This window comes from Canis aureus, chromosome 1, assembly GCF_053574225.1.
Source record: "Canis aureus isolate CA01 chromosome 1, VMU_Caureus_v.1.0, whole genome shotgun sequence".
Taxonomy (NCBI): Eukaryota; Metazoa; Chordata; class Mammalia; order Carnivora; family Canidae; genus Canis; species Canis aureus.
The window spans coordinates 66,549,126-66,568,135 of record NC_135611.1 but is presented as its reverse complement, the minus strand read 5'-3'; the positions used below and the strand labels follow the sequence as shown (position 1 = coordinate 66,568,135).

General features: G+C 36.7%; 1 protein-coding gene across 5 annotated transcripts in view; it reads left to right on the top strand.

Annotated features, from left to right (window-relative positions):
* Positions 1-19,010, top strand: part of ECHDC1 (ethylmalonyl-CoA decarboxylase 1) — a 58,756-nt gene that overhangs the window by 14,564 nt on the left and 25,182 nt on the right. For 2 of the 5 annotated variants that reach the window (XM_077902619.1, XM_077902611.1), the window contains exons 2-4: positions 6,588-6,809; positions 10,282-10,424; positions 17,833-17,885. In XM_077902619.1, the coding sequence (XP_077758745.1) occupies positions 6,590-6,809; positions 10,282-10,424; positions 17,833-17,885 (416 nt within the window). In that variant the 5' untranslated portion in view covers positions 6,588-6,589. Of the gene's footprint in view, positions 1-473; positions 595-6,587; positions 6,810-10,281; positions 10,425-17,832; positions 17,886-19,010 lie in introns of all 5 variants that reach the window. The other 3 variants (XM_077902615.1, XM_077902620.1, XM_077902607.1) reach the window with 3 other exon arrangements.

The window sequence follows — 19,010 nt, the reverse complement described above, 5'->3', positions numbered from 1 at the left end:
GAACTTGAAAGACAGGTCGCGTGGAGGCGGTCTGGAATCGTGGCGGCTTTCTGTTGTTGTTGTTGTTTAGGACCTGCTCCTCCGGCTGTGGGAGTATATGCATTCGTGTTCACTTGTGGATTCCGTGATTCAGGCAGATGGTACAACCGCTTATGTGTGGCTTTCCAGGGAGGGGGGGAAAGATTTGTTCGTTTAAAGGTTTTATTTTATTTATTTATTTATTTATTTATTTATTTATTTATTTTGAGAAAAGAGAGCAAGAGAGAGCAGGAGCAGGACGGAGAGGCGGAGGGAGAGGGAGAAGCTGACCCCGCAGTGAGTAGGGGTCTGAGGCTGGGCTCAGTCCCAGGACCACCCCCCACCCCCTCCCCCAGGGTCACAGCCTGGGCCCCGGGGTAGGTGCTCAACCTGCTAGGCCACCCAGGCAGCCCTGCATGCCGCTTTTTTTTTTAAGATTTTATTTATTTATTCAGGAGAGAGAGAGAGAGAGAGGCAGAGACACAGGAAGACAGAGGAAGAAGCAGGCTCCATGCAAGGAGCCCCACGTGGGACTCGATCCTGGGACTCCAGGATCTCGCTCTGAGCCGAAGGCAGGTGCTAAACCCAGGGATCCCCTCTGTATGTGGCTTTTAAGAGAAAAGCTAGCTTATTCCTCATGCAAGGAGGGGAAGAGTGTTTGAAAACCTTTGCAGAGCTTGAACCAAAACGGGAGAGAGTAGCACAGGTGGTCTCAGGTGTCCACAAGGCCCTCCTCTCTCACCCTCCTCCAGTGGCTTGGAGGACAGCTCTTTGAGCTGACGGGGACCGTCTGTGACAGGGCAGCAAAGCATCATGCACGGCGGATTTTAGACGTATGTTTTATCTCGAGGAAAGTTTGCAAACTCGGGATTTCATCAGAACTTCCTCGTTGCCATGTGGTTCTGGAAGAAACGCAACATGCTGATTGTTTAACCCCGTGCTTACCTGGAATTTGAACCTCAGCCCTTTGGTACCATCAGATACCATCATGGTTTAAGAGTGGCCGATGCTTGGCCATCTCCTTAGCACTGGACTCTTGTCTAATTTGCTCTTTGGGTTTAGAATTGGCGTGAGAGTGTACTTACTAGGCTTTTACCAACTTTCCAGAATTGGGTCTGTAAACCTGAGGTCGGCAAACCTAGTCGGCCTAAGCAATGCCCTTGAGTTTTTGTGCTGCTCCTCCATGGTACAAAGGAACAAAAGGAGAGGAGAGCAGAAGGGAGACTTCGTAGTGCAAGGGGAATAGGAATGGGAAAGGAGAGAAGAATTGGAACTCATAGAAGGATGCTTGCAGTGTTTATTATAAGATTTCCTTGGAAAAATCATATCAAAGATGTCGAATGAGGCAAAAGTATTAGTTATGTGTATATTTAATTTTGTAAGGACTTAAAGGTCAGGTGATCATAGATCTGCTGGCGTCCACACAATTTGCCCTTTTGCTGTTGGATATTGGAGAGGTGACGTATGAGTACGGGACAGGCTCCTTACAGAAGAGAGGGCATATTGTTCATTCATTTTGTTATCCCACAAAAATAATTTAAAAAGGCCAATCATTTTGTAAGCCTTATTCCTTATTTTCTAGTTTAACTCTTTGTTCTTTTCCCTAAACAGAATATTGTGGAGAACAGGCAAATTTAGTTTTACAAAATAGCCATTGAAGTTCTTATCACTTTTTTTTTGGTACTTGTTTGAATGTTGAAGTCGTGGTAAATATGGAAAAGATCAGGACCTCAGCTTCAGCTGAGTTTCCATTGCTTTTCCATTCTATGTCTGACGTCTCCAGGGGCACGACATGCACAGAGCAAATCCAGGCAAAGCAAGTTTGGGCATATTGCCATTGGCTCTGACTTTGTGTATGCACCTTTCAGTTTCATGAACTGACCTGATGAGTGGTCTTGAGAGCTTATTTTCCCTAGACTAGAAACAGGCCTAAGGAACCCTGAGCCCTGCTCTAGTTGATCTTCAGATGGTACGAGGTAAAGGCAGCCCCAGGTTCTTTTTACTACATAAGCCTCTTAGAGTGAAAGAGGGAGAACAGAACTAAGAAAAACCAAAATAACAGCAGTTCCAGGGCAAGTTGTTTCACTTTTCTGTCTAGTACACAAAGCTCTGCACTGCATTACTGGACTTTGGCTCAAAACCAGCGTCCTCCTTTGGAAGGTGAAGGTGAGGCAAAAATAGGTCAGATCTCGGGTTCTCTAAGTTTGCCACTGACAGTCACTCGTATTAACCTCAGTATCACAGGGTAAATTACCTCTCATCCTGAGAAAGTTAGCGAACGTGATAGGCTAGACCTGACCTACGATTGCTCTTGTGAGAAAAGTCTTGTTAACTAGTTAAAGGACAAAGAACATTACTGATCAGATCCTTGTAAAATATATATTGCCAGCTATACGTATTGTAGATAGAGTGATGTCTTATTATTTGTCACTTCATTTCTTAAAAAGTATTAATATTTTTATTAGTGAAACAATAGAGATTATGTTGTATGCAAAGCCACTTTGTAAATGTGAAAAGGAAATCATACCCCTGCACGGCTGTAGCTACATATCCTGGGCTTGCATTTCCTAGAAACCCAACAGTGAGATAAACTTTTTCTATTTTGCAAATAGAGATTTTATATTTAGTTTAAAAATTAATGGGTAGGTACTGTAATCTCTAGACAGTAATAACCACACTGGAGGTCATTTAGTTGCACAAATATTAAATGTGAAACTGTATGCTAAAGGCTGTGAATAAGACGCAGTCCTGCCTGTAAGAGTTTTTTAACTTACTGGAGGCAGGAGCTTCATTTCTAATTCTCTATTGTCTAGTTTCTGATTGTACACTGATTTTTAAGAAATAGCCCTACCTCTAATAAGGACTCTTTAGTAGTTGTCAGACCTGCCGGACTTCAGACGCCTATGTAGCCACTACACTATTTCTTTGTTTAATAATCTTCTATGTAAAGAAATAGAGTGTTTATGAAACTAATTTTGAAATTGACCATATGGAAAATTGGGAGAGATTAATGGTAAAGGCAGAGACGACACTGCTTAACCACCAGGAATGTTTAAAGGTGGCCTCGGTTGTTGGTGCTCATCGATGCTCCTGAGCGCCTGGGCGTCTGTCTTATTGATAGAGGCAAGTCTGGTAGATTGTACCATTTCATTTCAGAAATGAAAGTTTTTTTTTTCAAAAAAAAACACAACAGACTTTTTTTCCCAAAGATTTTATTTATTCATGAGAGACACAGAGAGGGAGAGGAAGAGACACAGGCAGAGGGAGAAGCAGGTGCTCTGTGGGGAGCCTGATGCAGGACTTGATCCCAGGGCCCCTGGGTCACGATCTGAGCTGAAGGCAGACGCTCAACCCCTGAGCCACCCAGGCGTCCCAAGAGACTGTGTTTTGATAAACTAAGCTCCTAAAACATGGAAGAAATGTCAGTTTGTTAGCCTTGATATTTACTAGTTAGTGCCCTTCCAGTAGGGAAGAAAGAGGATAAATTGTGGAGTAGAGAGTAAGACCATAAGGAACTTTACAGTAACAGTAAAGTTGTGGCGGTTGAGAGCCGCAGCACTTAGGATAGCAAGTTAGGACACCTTTTTTATTGGAAAAATGGCATCAAGGTCTTATTCTTGGGTGGTGTTTTCAAAGACAACTAGCACCTCACTCACTATCATTCTTTTTGTTAAACTCTCTACCATGTATCACAGCACATTAGGTCATATTGTATCTAATATGAATTACATTTTAGTCTTTTAGAGGAGATTTAAGGAACATTTTGGTCTCCTTGATACTGGTATTCAAAGTTATCTTATTGAAGAAATTTTGAAACACTGTTCAACACCAAGTTTCTAAAGTATATCTGTGTAGGGGATTGCTTTCCACTGTGTAATATTTTTATTTTATTTTATTTTATTTTTTTTAAAAATATTTTTAGATACACAGTTGCAAGTGTTCTGCTGAGACACTTTAACAGTGTCTTTGAAGTGTCCTTTGAAGGTGAAACAATTTAAAGTGGAAGAGAGATCATATTGTAATCTTTTTTAGATGACTTGTTCTCCATCTGCTTTTGAGACCATTTTATAACTCACGTAGTAGAGATATTTCTAAAGGTATAAAACAAGCTTGCGGCATTCCGTTTGCCAACCTGATGATTTATTTTCATTAAGCATTCAAGTACCTGTGTTGAGCACTAATACTAGGCACTAGTGACAGAGGGTATGTGCCTTAGAGAACTACTCTCAGAAAGCTTCCGTCTGGTGAGAAAGGCAAATGAAAAATAACATTAAAATGATGTGTAAAGTATGTTGAAATGTAATCATATGCTATCTTGGGATGGGATAAGTAAAAGGATTAATTATAATTATCTCTGCTTAGGAAATCACTTAAGGAGGAAATTTAGGAATTTAGTTTGTTTTTCTTAATTTTTTTTTTAATTTTTATTTATTTGTGATAGTCACAGAGAGAGAGAGAGAGAATGAGGCAGAGACACAGGCAGAGGGAGAAGCAGGCTCCATGCACCGGGAGCCCGACGTGGGATTCGATCCCGGGTCTCCAGGATCGCGCCCTGGGCCAAAGGCAGGCGCCAAACTGCTGCGCCACCCAGGGATCCCAGGAATTTAGTTTTTAAAGATGATTAGGTACTTACTAGGTCAGTGAAGAAGGAAAGACATTATTTTGGGGATGTCGTAATGTAAAATGGCAAGGTAAATTTGTGGAATTCTAGTTGTTTGGTGTCGATGTATACTGTGGGTAGAGATGTTATGAGAGACTCAAGATATCAATAAGGGCCCAATGAAAATGAGCATTGGACTTGATCTTTTTATTAGTAGAAGCTATTGAAAAACAAAACAAAAACCTTGCTACACCTGGGTGGCTCAGCAGTTGAGCGTCTGCCTTTGGCTCAGGCCATGATCTTGGAGTCCTGGGATCAAGTCCCACATCAGGCTCCCCACAGGGAGCCTGCTTCTCCCTCTGCCTGTGTCTCTGCCTCTCTCTCTCTCTCTTTCTCTCTGTGTCTCTCATGAATAAATAAATAAAATATTTAGTGTATTCATAAAATAAAATACAGCAGTGGGAGGAATGGGCCATTTAGACACTAATGTGATGTCACAAAAGGTTGAAACCAGGGACAGAAGAATCTATACTATTCGTATAAAATTAAAAAACAAAACAAAACAAAAAACTAATCTAGGGTATTAGAAGTCAGAGTAATTATTTTTTTTTTTGAAGATTTATTTATTTATCAGAGACACACACAGAGGCAGAGACATAGGCAGAGGGAGAAGCAGGCTCCTTGGGGAGCCTGATGTGGGACTCGATCCCGGGACTCTAGGATCGCACCAGCAGCCAAAGGCAGCCACTCAATTGCTGAGCTACCCAGGCGTCCCAGTCAGGGTAATTATCATTCTTATTTGGAGTTGTGATTGAAAGGACACAATAGACCTTCTGAGCTTCATGGTTTTTTTTTTTTTTTTTTTTGGTTTTTGGTTTTTATCACATTCTGTTTCTTAATCTGGGTGTCATTGACTTGAATGTATTTATCTTGTGAAATTCATTGAGCTATAATTTGTGATTTGTATACTCTTCTGAATGTTTTATGTCAACAAAAAATGCTTACATACGGCAAAAACCATTATGGCAGAAATGACATTATCCAGGATGTATATATAAAGTGAGAAGAGTAACAAAATTCTGGGGAGCACAGGAAACCATACACACATTCCTTTTTTTTTTTTTTTAATTAAAAAAAATTATTTATATTCATTCTGTACAGTATTTACTCCCAGGCCATAAGTTTTTGTTTCTTCAGTTTCTTCTGGGATATCTTTTTCTTCTGTGCAACCTCCTCTCCCGGTTTAGGAACAATCTGCTCTTTTTCAGTAAGAATCATCTCGATGTGGCAGGGAGAGCTCATGTATGGGTTAATCTGGCCATGAGCCCTGTAAGTCCTACGTCCCATCTTGGGGGCTTTGTTCACCTGGATGTGCTCAATGACCAGAGAATCTACATCTAAACCCTTAAGTTCAGCATTACTCTCTGCATTTTTAAGCATGCCATGCACACATTCCTATTTCTTTCCCCATATTCCTCAGCTTTTTCTATGAAAGCACTGCATAAGGAAGAATAATGCTAAGAATGAAATTTCTATTAGAGAATAAGATTACTTTTGTAACATTTCTGCATAGAGACTGTTTCCAAGGGGACATTGGACTGAATTTATTCTTAGATTTTGCAAAAGTTAAAGAGTTGGAGGAAGAACTCCTATCATGAGAAAGACTTACCAGGAGGCCAGAGATGGTGCTAAACACAAAACAGCAACATTTTTGTCAACCATCTGGGTGTATTGGATACCAGTAAATGTACTGTAATACATCATCTTCTCTCAGCGATGTACTGAAATGGTATACTTTGTGAATTATTTGGTTTGAGAAAGGGAAAAGGAAAGGATTTCCATACCCACTGTCTCCTCAGAGTGCCTTTAGAAGTGGGAAGTGGTCCCAATTAAACAAAAAAAGTCTATTAACATATAATATTAGAAAAGCATTCATCTGGACTACTGCATATTTCTCTCTATTTTCCAGAAATGGCAGGAAATCTTCTGAAGACATCATCTTTGTCTGTAAGGACAAAATTACTACATCAAACAGGATTATCTCTTTATAATACATCTCATGGCTTCCATGAGGAAGATTTAAAAAAAAAACTTCAACAGTTTCCTGGTGGATCCGTTGACCTTCAGAAGGAAGACAGTGGCATTGGTATTCTTACCCTGAACAACCCAAGTAAAATGAATGCTTTCTCAGGTATAGAGGTCTTTCTTTTGCTAAATAATGACACTAACTCTAAGCTGCTATCACATTTTTATCTCTACTCTGGTGATGGAATTCTTGAAAGTTGTGGTATTCTTAGAACATACATACAGAGAACACTCAAAACCATCACTTTACCAGGAACACTTTTTTAAAACTAATTCTGAATATTTAAATTTTTTAAAATCCGTAAATATGGTTGTTGATAGAAAGGAAACTTTCAAATTAACCTTGATTATTTTTTCCATTGACAGTTACTAACTCCGTAATGACTTCATTTGTTGAGCTGATGTCACTGGGAGACAAAGGGAAGGAGCTTTCAAAAATATTTGAAAACTAAAGAGAAAAACTTATAAATGAAAAAAAATTACTTAATTTTTTTTCCCTATGTATTGAAATAAGACTGTCATTTAACCGTGTAATTCCAGTAATCAGTGAAAACACTGTCCTGCCTATGTGTTGCTCCTTCCCTGACACTTGGATTTGCTGCCTAGCAAATAGAAGGAGCATGTAAAAATTTCACATTTGAGGGACCCAAAAGTCTAGGATAGTGGTCATTTGTAATTTTGTGCCAAAGTGCAAATTTGAATTATACTACTATGACGTCATGCAAGAGCTAATGAGTAACACTGCTGAGTATCTAGCACTCCTACATATTTCAGGGTGATTTTAGCAATTTCTGTTTGTCAGTGATGTAACTCACTGGTGGTTGATGATACTATGTAAGAGCAAATGATTAACATTTGCTGACTACCCAGTAAGGATGACTTTGGCGATGTTTGAACGCTCGGAGTGTCCATTATGCACTTCATGGGGATAAATTATGTTTTATAATACTTGAAATACTGTGCTAAAAAATGTCTCAATAAATTTTCATACCCATATACATAATTTGGTAGACTGTAAACTTTGTAAATTATTAGTGGTGGATCTTTAAAACACAAGATGACTTTTCTTTCCTCTCAGCATAGTTCAGAGATGTCTCTATTAGTGTTATCCAATAGAAGTATAATGCAAACGCAAATGTGAGCCACATATGTAAATACAAATTTCTAGTAGCCATGTTTTTAAAAAGTAAAATAAAAAAATAAAAAGTAGAAGGAAACAGGTGGAATTAATTTTAACATACTTTATTTAATCCAGTATATTCAAAAATATTTCAACATGTGACTCATATGAAAACTTATTTATAATGTGTTTTCCTTTTATCATACCAAGTCTTTGAAATCTGGTATTTTACACTTAATTGCACAGCTCAGTTTGGACTAGGCACGTTTCTGGTGCTCAAAAGCTAGATGAGGATGGTGGCTACTTTACTGGACAGTACATCTCCATACCTTTAATTGGTTCAGAGAATAATAGCAAATTATTTAATCATTTTTTAAAGATTTTATTTATTCATGAGTGACACAGAGAGAAGAGAAGCAGAGAGGGAGAAGCAGGCTCCCTGCGGGGAGCCCAATGTGGGACTTGATCCTTGGACTACAGGATCATGACCCATGCCAAAGGCAGATCCTTAACCACTGAGTCACTCAGACATCCCAAAAACAAATTTTAATATTAGTTTAGGATAAGTAACATTAGAAAAGTAAGACTGTTCTAGAGAATTAGACTAGATTAATTGTTTTAAATTACTATTGAATAGCTACAAAGAATTTATATTAATAAAGATTATTATTCAAATGGAAACCAATATTCATTTCATGGCTAATATTTAAAGTGAATATGAGCAGAGGTGCTTTGATTTGGTCTAGGAGAAGATAAGTGAGCCACATCGCACAACCCCAATACCCTGGTTTGAAAATTACCCAGCCTAGGCACTCCTTTAAGGTTCCTTTCAAATCTATTTTTTCTTTTTTTTTTTTTTTTAAGATTTTATTTATTTATTCATGAGAGACACAGAGAGAGAGAGATAGAGACACAGACAGAGAGAGAAGCAGGCTCCCTGTGGGTGCCCAGACCCCGGGATCTCAGGGGATCACGCCCTGGGCTGAAAGCAGGCTCTCAACCGCTAAGCCACCCAGGGATCCCCTTCCTTCCAAATCTTAACCCTTAATTTACAAAGTCAAAAAGATGAGTCAAGATTAACTTCTAGTATAGATGTATCATACTCAAAACCAGCATTACTTTTTTTTAGAAGCTTAAATCTTAGGGATGACTGAAAGTCCATATTTACTTATATAGATTTATTCTTACTCTAATAAGTGGTTTTTTTTTTTTTTTTCGTAAAAAGCTATTAGACTATAAGTCTTTTGAGAACAAGAACTATATTTCTGAAACATCTAGGACATCTTTGGATAGGGCTACAATCTTAATTAGGTCATAATTCGCAATTAGAAAGGATAGCTGCATTAGATACTTATGAATCAATAATATTTAACAATTAGCATCATTGTGAAACCACTTCATTATTGGCTACTTCAGAAAACAGCAAAGAGAATTAATAGTTCTTGACATCATGGGGTTTATATTCCAGAGTAGTGTCCCTAATTTAATGGGGACTATATTATAGGTTTTGGAACCTTGTAATACAGAATCTTTGCCAGTTTTAATCCTCTTTATATTGGCTTGGAAATCATTTTCTTAAGCAGAGGCAAGAGTAAGCTTAATCATTAATAGCATTATGAACTTTATGCAACTGTGTGATCACTGCAGATAAGAATTATAGTCCCTGCTGTTCCCATTTTAAATTTGTCCATTATAAAGAGGCTCCAAAGAATTTTGGAATAATACTAAGGTAAAAATTTAATTTATAAATCATAGAATTGATGGTTGGTAGTTATCTTATTGGCAACCTTTTATAGTATGCCTTGGGTTAGAGCATAGTTTGTCAACTGTGGAACAAGATGATAAGTACTATCCCTTTCCTAAACTAACATCCTGTTATAATAGTTTTCATGTGAATAGCATAGGAATCTTACCTTTGTTTTGTGTACCATATACCCGATAGATTATGAGATCTCCGTCTTCTGGGGCAATACTGTATTTGAGTTAGGAATACTGGCATAATTTTTGTTAGGAGCTTGTTGATTTTATAATCCTTGTTGAGCTTGTTGACTGTAACAGTGTGTACTACTGTGAAGTCAGATCTATATTTGACTTTTACCTTAAGAAATATATATATTTTTTTACCACCATGTGTTTTATTCATTCTAATTTTCCTATTTCTAGGAAGTGTATCATATATTCTCATTTTCTATCTAACCATGTATTTGTGTGATTTATTAATTAAGACAGAGAGAAAAGGAGAGAGATTACTAACGTATTATAAACTTCTAAAGCAGGGACTGTCAAATACACCTCTTTTGTATATATCCCATGATACCAACACAAAAGACATTTGATAAATATTCAGTTAATATTGTAAAACGTAGGATCTAAGAGTCCTATGTGACAGTTGATGGTTTCTAAATTATTTCTCTTTCTAGTATCAAATTACTTTGATTCCCCCTCTTCTCTCTGGCAGGTGTTATGATGCTACAACTTCTGGAAAAAGTGATTGAATTGGAAAATTGGACAGAGGGGAAAGGTCTCATTGTTCGTGGGGCAAAAAATACCTTCTCCTCAGGATCCGATCTGAATGCTGTGAAAGCACTAGCGACTCCAGAGGCAAGTATTATATGAAATATGCACTAGATACCACATACTTATCAGATATCTATGGCTAAGATATTTATATTTTACATATAGTTATTATGATAGTTGCTCTTTAAGACAAGAGATTTCCAAAGATCAGAGGTTTTGGTTTTCTTCTTAAATTCAAGTCGTAAGTAGTGTGACATAGTGGGAATGGGGGAGAAGGGAAGGAAGGAAAGCCCATTAAAACCAGCAAGAGTTTTAAGTCTTTTTTTTTTTTTTTTTTTAATTAAAGAGTTTTAGGTCTTTTAAGTGGAAGACTCTTAACATCTCATGACGAGGAATTTTATATGAGGTACATATATAAAGTACCCAGCAAAGCCTTGGCACATGGTAGGCTTCAACAGATGATAAAAATTAAAACATTCATGTCTGAATTACCCTGATAGAAGAGGTATCCTAATCATCTTCCACTATTAGTCATCTTCCATTATCCTCCAGGGAACCTGGGCTATATCCTCCAAGGAACCTAGGCCGCCAAGGAAGCCTACCTAGGCTAGGCTTCCACCTGTATCCCCTAGGCAAAAAAAAAAAAAAAAAAAAGGAAGGGAAATATATAAGTAGTCCTTGCCATTTAATTATAAGTGTGAGTTGTATGTAGGTAATAATGTTTTAATAGTATTCCACAACTCAAACAGCTCTCTGTAGTATATGATCTATATTTGCATCACATTGTTAGGCAAGAGCTCTCGTTTGATAGACTTAGATTGAATGCTGATTTCAACACCTGGGTAAATGAACAAATCACTTAGTCTTTTTCAGTCTTATTTTCCTAATCTAGAAATGAGAATTCCGTATTTCACATAGCTATTATGAGGATTCAAGATAATGTATATAGTGTGCCTGCTAGGATAGTGCCTGAAAAAGGTAGCTATTATTTTTATATCAAAGATCTCAATATTGATAAATGTTATTATCTTTGAGATGATCTATTATTTGTAGCACCACTAGGCTTAAGTTTGCTGTGTGTTCAAATGATTAGAGCACTAAGCTGTAGATTCAAATATAAGGATTCTTGCCCTGGGTCATCTAATCATTAGCTATATGGCCTGCGATTTATTTGATTATAATTTTTCATCTCTGGAATGATTGAAATCCTAGGCACTTCACTTTGTTCATAAAAGACACTGGATACATAAAATGCAATAATAGATTATTTTGGGTCTGATGTAAGTTGGGTAGGAAAAGATCCCTGAAAAGGTGAAAGATTATTTTCCTTTCTTCTAGTTAAAACGTGTTTCTCTGTCTCTTTAAATCACATGGTCAGGATTTTTTATTTTGCATACATGTAAAAGCTGAAAGTAGAATCATCCTAATTTCTATATGCCTGAGAAAAAAGAACTATGAATATTTATAAAACCAAGATTTAAAATGGCCTCAGCACTGTCCCAATTTTCCCAACATCATTTTTTTTAAGATTTTTATTTATTCATGAGAGACACAGAGAGAGATAGAGGCAGAGACACAGGCAGAGGGAGAAGCAGGCTCCATGCAGGCAGCCCGATGTGGGACTTGATCCCTGGACCCCGGGATCACGCCCTGGGCTGAAGGCAGATGATCCACTGCTGACTGTGTTCTGTCGTTTTTAGAGTACAGATCCTTTACCTCTGGTTAGGTTTATTCCTGGGTAGCTTATAGTTTTTGGTACAGTTGTAAATGGGATTGATTCCTTAATTTCTCTTTCTTCTGTCTCATTGTTAGTGTATAGATATGCAACTGATTTCTGTGCATTGATTTTGTATCCTGCCGTGTTGCTGAATTCCTGTATGAGTTCTAGGAATCTTGGGGTGGAGTCCTCTGGGTTTTCTACATAAAGTATCATGTCATCTGTGAAGAGTGAGAGTTTGATTTCTTGTCAGTTTGAATCCCTTTATATCTTTTTATTGTCCGATTGCTGAAGCTAGGACTTCTAGTCCTGTGTTGAACTTCAGTGGTGAGAGTGGGTATCCCTGTCATGTTCCTGATCTTAGGGGAAAAGCTCTCAGTTTTTCCCCATTGAGAATGGTTTCACTCATATGTGGAACATGAGAAGCACAGAGAAGATCATAGGGGAAGGGAGGGAAAACTAAAAGGGAAGTCATCAGAGAGGGAGACACAAACCATGAGAGATTCTCAACTATGGGAAACAAAGTGAGGGTTGCTGGAGGGGAGGTAGGTCAGGAGATGGGGTAGTTAGATGATGGGCATTAAGGAGGGCATGGGCTGTGATGAGCATTGAATGTTATATGCAACTGATGAATTATTGAACTCTACATCTGAAACTAATGGTGTTCTGTATGTTGGCTAATTGAATTTAAATAAAAAAAATATAAAATGGCCTCAGGACTTTTGAGGCTCACACATCTGTATGAGTTGCACCTGCACATATAAATGCATCTGCCCTTCACAGCTGAGACAGTCTGAGAACTCTTAACATTCCGTTGTGAACAGCCTTTCTCTAAGTGAAGCTCTTCTCTATCTAATATACTTACTCTTTGTTGTTGCAGATGTATCACTGGTGTTTATTTATGTGGTAAATTTGCTTTTCTGAGGATGATGAGAAAACTAGAATAGATGATGATTTTAGTAATTGGATACAGTCCCTTCTGATTATAACAAGATACTTGAAAATGATTAATAAATGACTTTTTTAAAAGAGATAATTATGTTGATGTTTTTGCCACTGTATTTTTTCAAAGTTCAAAAATATTTTATTAGTGAAAATTACCAAATTTAAATAGAAGTAGACTAATACAGTGAAACCCTCATGTACTCATAATAGCATTAATAGCCATCAACATTTTATTATATTTATTTATCAGTTTACTTTTTAAAAAATGTAGCTGGTATCTTAAGAAGTTGATTTCATTTTGGTGTTTTTTGTTTAATGAGTAGAAAACGAGCTCCAGCTGTCCCTATTAGGCAGTTAATCCTTGGTTGAAAAGGTTGCGGCAGGGAGATAGATTAGCATAACACACATATTAGCCTGAAAAGTTATGGGACAAAGAAAATAATAAAATATGAAAAAATCTACCGTTAAGTACTAGCCCATTTATAAGAGTTGGATTTGACACCACCGGGTGTTCTGTAGACTATCAGAAGCCTTTTTTCAGAAGGCAGAAATCAGCCGGATCCAATTATAACCTTTAAGATATGGGGAAATAAACCTACTTATTCTGCAATGAATGGGCATAAGGCCCCGCGGAAAAGTCTGGCATTTTAGAAACCTTTATACTCTTAATCTAGCTTGAAGGCAATAATTTTCCTTGCCTCCCTGACCTTTCTTGGTGCTTTTCTGCCAATCTGTTGTCCATTATTTTTCTCTTGCTTAAATTCCTGCAGTGACCTCAAAGTTCTCATCTGACTTTTTTGCTTTTGTTACTACTTTTGTACAGTTTCATTTTAGCATCATTAATTTAGAGACCAATTATTCTAATTGTCTCTAAACCATCCCATGTACTCGGAGGAAATTAATAAATCCATACCACAAGAACTTAGGGGAAAAAGAGAGGCTCATTTATGGTTCTAGGAAGATACTTTTACAGGCTGGCATTTTTCTACTCGGGATAAATGTGACTTGGAGTAAATACGACATTAATAGTTGCTTTTGACACTTGGTCTGAGCAGTGTGCTTCCCATAGTTGTTTTACAAGTAAGAGCTCCTGGAGTAGGTTTGGGCCTCAGGGTATCATTTGTCTAGGATATAAGTATCACTGGGTGCAGCAGCTCTTAACACTTTTTTTTTTTTTTTTTTTTGTTACTTTCCAGCTTCTAGCCTTCATTCATCAGAGTAAGTTTAGCTTCTCATTGGTTCTTTTTTCTTAGTTTATACTCTCACAAGCTGACGTTTGTCTCTCATTGGTTTATTTTCTTCCTACAGCCCAGGAAAGGGCCTGAGTATGTTACCATTTTGGGCCCAATGGTTTTGGGGGACATATGTAATCTTTTTTCTCCCTAGGTCATGTTGGCTAGTACAGTGTGATCTCTACTTTATGATACATTTAAAGCGGAAGCATACTCATTATCTGATTGCCAGTGCTGTTACTAATGTTAATAATAGCAGTGCTAGATAACATTTCCTGTTCTCCTACTATGTATCAGGCACTAAGTTTTTTACATGTCAGATTTATTTGGTCATTACTGAATGATTAAATATCCCCTAATGAGATAGCTGCTACTATTCTAGGTGAGGAGACTGAAGCACAGAGAGGTTAGGTATGTCCAAAGCCAAAACAGCTAGGAAATAATAGAGCCTAGATTCAACCTAGGCATGTTAGCTCTACAGTCTGTGTTGTTAACCATTGTTCTATACTGCCTTGAAACATTTTTAGTGTGACTTATCTTTTGAATGAGAATTATGGCAGTATACAGTATAATACCTGCTTCACTTTCATTTCTACCAATTCTAGATGCTTCTGTTAGAATTTTAAGTACTCTAGATCTAGTATAATGGAAAATAGGGCTATTAAAATTAATTTATTGATATAATTTAACAGGCTTTATTCCACAGAATTTTGTTTTTAAAGATTTTATTTATTTTAGAGAGAGAGAGCACATGCGCATGAGCAGGGGAGGGGCATAAGGAGAGGAGTGAGAATCTCAAGGAGACTCTGCTGAGCAAGGGGCCTGATGTGGGGCTCTATATCATGACCTGTGAGACCATGATCTGAGTCAAGATCACAGGTTGGCCGCTCAACTGACTGAGCCACCGAGGTGCTACCCGTATTGCATAGATTGTAATGGAATACAAATCAGTCTAGTTTTAAACCTTTTAGCTCTTTGTACTTGTGTTAATTTTCTCATGTGTTTATAATATAGAATGACCTTTGTTATAAAGGCTTCCAGTTAGGAAATTTATATTTAATTTATGTTGGTTTTTACCTTTCATTGACAGCATTTGTTTTAGAATAACATAGTTCTCCATCTAAAATTCATCTGATTCAGTTAACTTCAAAAGCATATGTTATATGTAAAACATTGTATTAACTTCTGAGGAATAAAAGGGCATTTTTGTCAGCCTCAAAAGGGTAATTGTGTAGGCCTAGCAAATGCCATCTTCCCTTTTCCTCTATAAAGCCTTCCCAACTACCCTACCCCAATTGAAATGAATCGCTTCTTATTCAGCACTCTTCTCAGTTTGTTCAAGCATTTCCTAAAATACTTCATATGATATAATGTACCTTGATGCATGTTGCATTTATTTCTTATAAGATTTTTGAGGACTAGGAACTGGGACCACATTCCACTTATGTTCTCTAGTCCCTATCTTGTATAGATAATGTGTCAAATAATGGATACAAATGCAATGCGTACAAAACAATCTGTGAGTACTATAGCTAAATTACAAAAATAAAAATACCACAGGAACACAGGTGAGAAAACTAATCTTGATGGAAAAATTATTTGAACTAGGCATTCCTTGAAATAGGTAGAGACAAGAATAGGCTATTCCAAATAATGGGAATGGTTTGAGCAAAGATAGAGGACCAAGAGTAAAGTATAAAGTGTTAAAGGAATGGCAAATAGTTTGTTATGGCTGAAATTAGGATACTGGGATGAGGAGTATGGTAGTCAATAAAGTTAGTAAAATTATTTTGGAATCAGGTGAGATCAATTCCTCCCAAGGAATTTAGACTTTGTTCTCTTGGCGATATGAAATCACCATTCTGTAGGAAAGTTTATCAGGCATCAGGATACAAGCTATATTACAGAGGAAAAAGAAATTAAATACAGAGAGACTAGTAAGGAAACAAGACTGTCTAATAATCTAAGTATGAGTAACACCAGTCTGAGCTAGTGTAGGAGCAGTGCAAATAGAGAAAGAAGGGATTTATATTATAATATTTCAAAGGACATTCTTGGTAACTGATTGTGGGTGAACTATGAATTGGAAGAATCAAAGATAATAACAAAATTCTGAGCCTTATTGATCAGAAGACCTTTTTAAGTCAGAACTCACATTTATGTGATCCCTTTATAGAGTAGTATCCTATTGTTTATATGATCTTTTATAGATTTTCATTTTTCCAACCATCTTTTAAGTCACATAGAGCAGTAGGTATTTTTTATTCCTCATTCCTTCCTTACGGATGAGCAAACTCCATTCAGTTAAGACTCGCTCTAGTTCATGTTATTATTAAGCGGTAGCACTAGGATTGAAACTCAGCTCTTTCCACTCCCAGTTGGTTTTGCCACGCTGAATTTGAAATCTTGGCAGAATGTTAAATTCCTAGGAGGTTTTGGGAGTCTACATGAAAACAAGAGTTGAAGCAATGGGGATGGATGAGATTTCCAAGGAAGAAATTGTAGACAAAGAAAAGAAAGAGAATCATGGATTGGATTTTGAGGAATGCATGCATTTACATGTATTACATTACCTGTGTAGCTGAATAAGAAGAGACAATGAAGAAAACTTGAACAATCAAAGAACAGGAAGAGGATCAAGAGTAGAAAGTATTACTAGAAACCATCAGAGGATTTTAAAATACAGAAACTGGTCAAAGTAAGATACCTGTGTTATGGAGACAGGAAGACAAGGATAAGGAAAAGCCATTTAACAAATAGAAGATTATTAGAAACCTTTGAGGGAAGTCTTTTGAGAGAAGACTGAATAGATTAAACTAAATTGAAGGAAATATGTGACTTGAAAAAGAGGAGGCAGTGAGTTTAGACTACAGTTGACGCCTGGACGATGCGATGCAGGCGTGCATCGACCCCTGTGCAGTTGAAAATCTTTATATAACTTTTAACTCCCCAGTTACTTAACTTCTAATAGTTTACTGTTGAGTGGAAGCCTTACTGATAACAGTTGATTAACACATATTTTGTATGTTATATGTATTATATACTGTATTCTTACAATAAAGAAAACTATAGAAAAAATGTTTTTAAGAAAACCATAAGGAAGAGAATACACATTCATAGTCCTGTGCTCTAAGAAATCCACATGTAAGTGGACCCATGCCATTCAAACCTGTGTTGTTCAAGGGTCAACTGTACTTTTAAGAAATTTGTTTTTTTTTTTTTTTTTTTTATACGTTTAGATTTTTAAGGGGATGAGAATTTGGGCTAATAGATGGGTGCATCTTATGCCTCTTTCTCCCAAAGTACCCTGAGTAGAACTTCACACTTTTTTGGGGTGTGTGATTGGACTCTTAGGCCTAAGTCTTTGCTAATATCTCATGTAGAGCTAAGCTCAAAGAGATCTAAGAGGCCAGCAAAATCAAATACTGCATCATTTGCCTTTCTGACAGCATTAAAGAGTTTTAAGTGAAAAACCTTTAAAAAAGATTGGGTATATTTTTGGCTTCATTGCTTTCTAAATCCTGAAAAAAATAAAAAAAATTTTTTTATATATTTACATTATACCTTTGTGTTTATTTATGCTTATTCTTCTTTAAAGGATGGAATGGCCTTATGTATGTTCATGCAAAACACCTTAACAAGACTTATGAGGTAATGTACCTTTCTTTTTAAAATATTATTTCTTAAAAAACAAAAACAGTTCTTTAATGTTCTGTGTTTTGGACCAATTAAAAAATACCTGATTTTCAAATTACATTTATTTTAATGATGAAGTATTAATCTGTGCTATCAAGGACAGTCGTTTAATTAAATGTTAGTGAAGAATGCACAGGTATACAAAATAAGACAAGGGATAATAAGAATTTTAAGATATAGCACACATTTCATAAAGAGCTTATAGTAATAGCTTTATTTAGGTATAGACATGAAGACATGAAAAAATTATATAGTGCTTTTATTTTTTTTATTTTTTATTTTTTTTAATTTTTATTTTTATTTATGATAGTTACAGAGAGAGAGAGAGGCAGAGACACAGGCAGAGGGAGAAGCAGGCTCCATGCACCGGGAGCCCAATGTGGGATTCGATCCCGGGTCTCCAGGATCGCGCCCCTGGGCCAAAGGCAGGCGCCAAACCGCTGCGCCACCCAGGGATCCCTATATAGTGCTTTTAGATCAGAATAAAGACCCTGGTCAAGAGATGGCACATAAAGTTTATCTCATACTCAAAATTAGTAGAGTTCAGAGTGAAGTGATCTGTATCTAAGGAGAGAGAAAAAGAACTATGGATTGGTGAAGGCCTGTACAAATTTAAGTTTCTGAGGAAAATGGATTCAATTTGCATCTAGATGATGGAGAAAAGGAAGAAAATTCTTCTTGGCCTGTCACTGTGCATTTCTGGTTACAAACTTTGACATGTTTTGGCTAATTAGCTTTCTACTTCAGTATTCCAAATTAAAATAATTTAAAAATTATAAAAACTAAGGATTCATATTATTTAGCATACCTACTAGTTGACATCACATTTTTTTGTTGCTCTTCATATGTGAGAGCCTAGAAAGAATAATGAAATCAAAGCATTATTCTAAAATACTTTTTTGCATTGTTCCTCTTCACCTTTCTTTCCCTGTTACACTTGACATTTTCTTAGATAAATCATAAAAGATTTAAAAAATCCTTTTAGTTTGGAAACAGAATGTATTAATAAATTTTCTATTACTTTAGTCAAACAGTTTGTTTTTGTTTTTGTTTTTAAGATTTCATTTATTCATGAGAGAC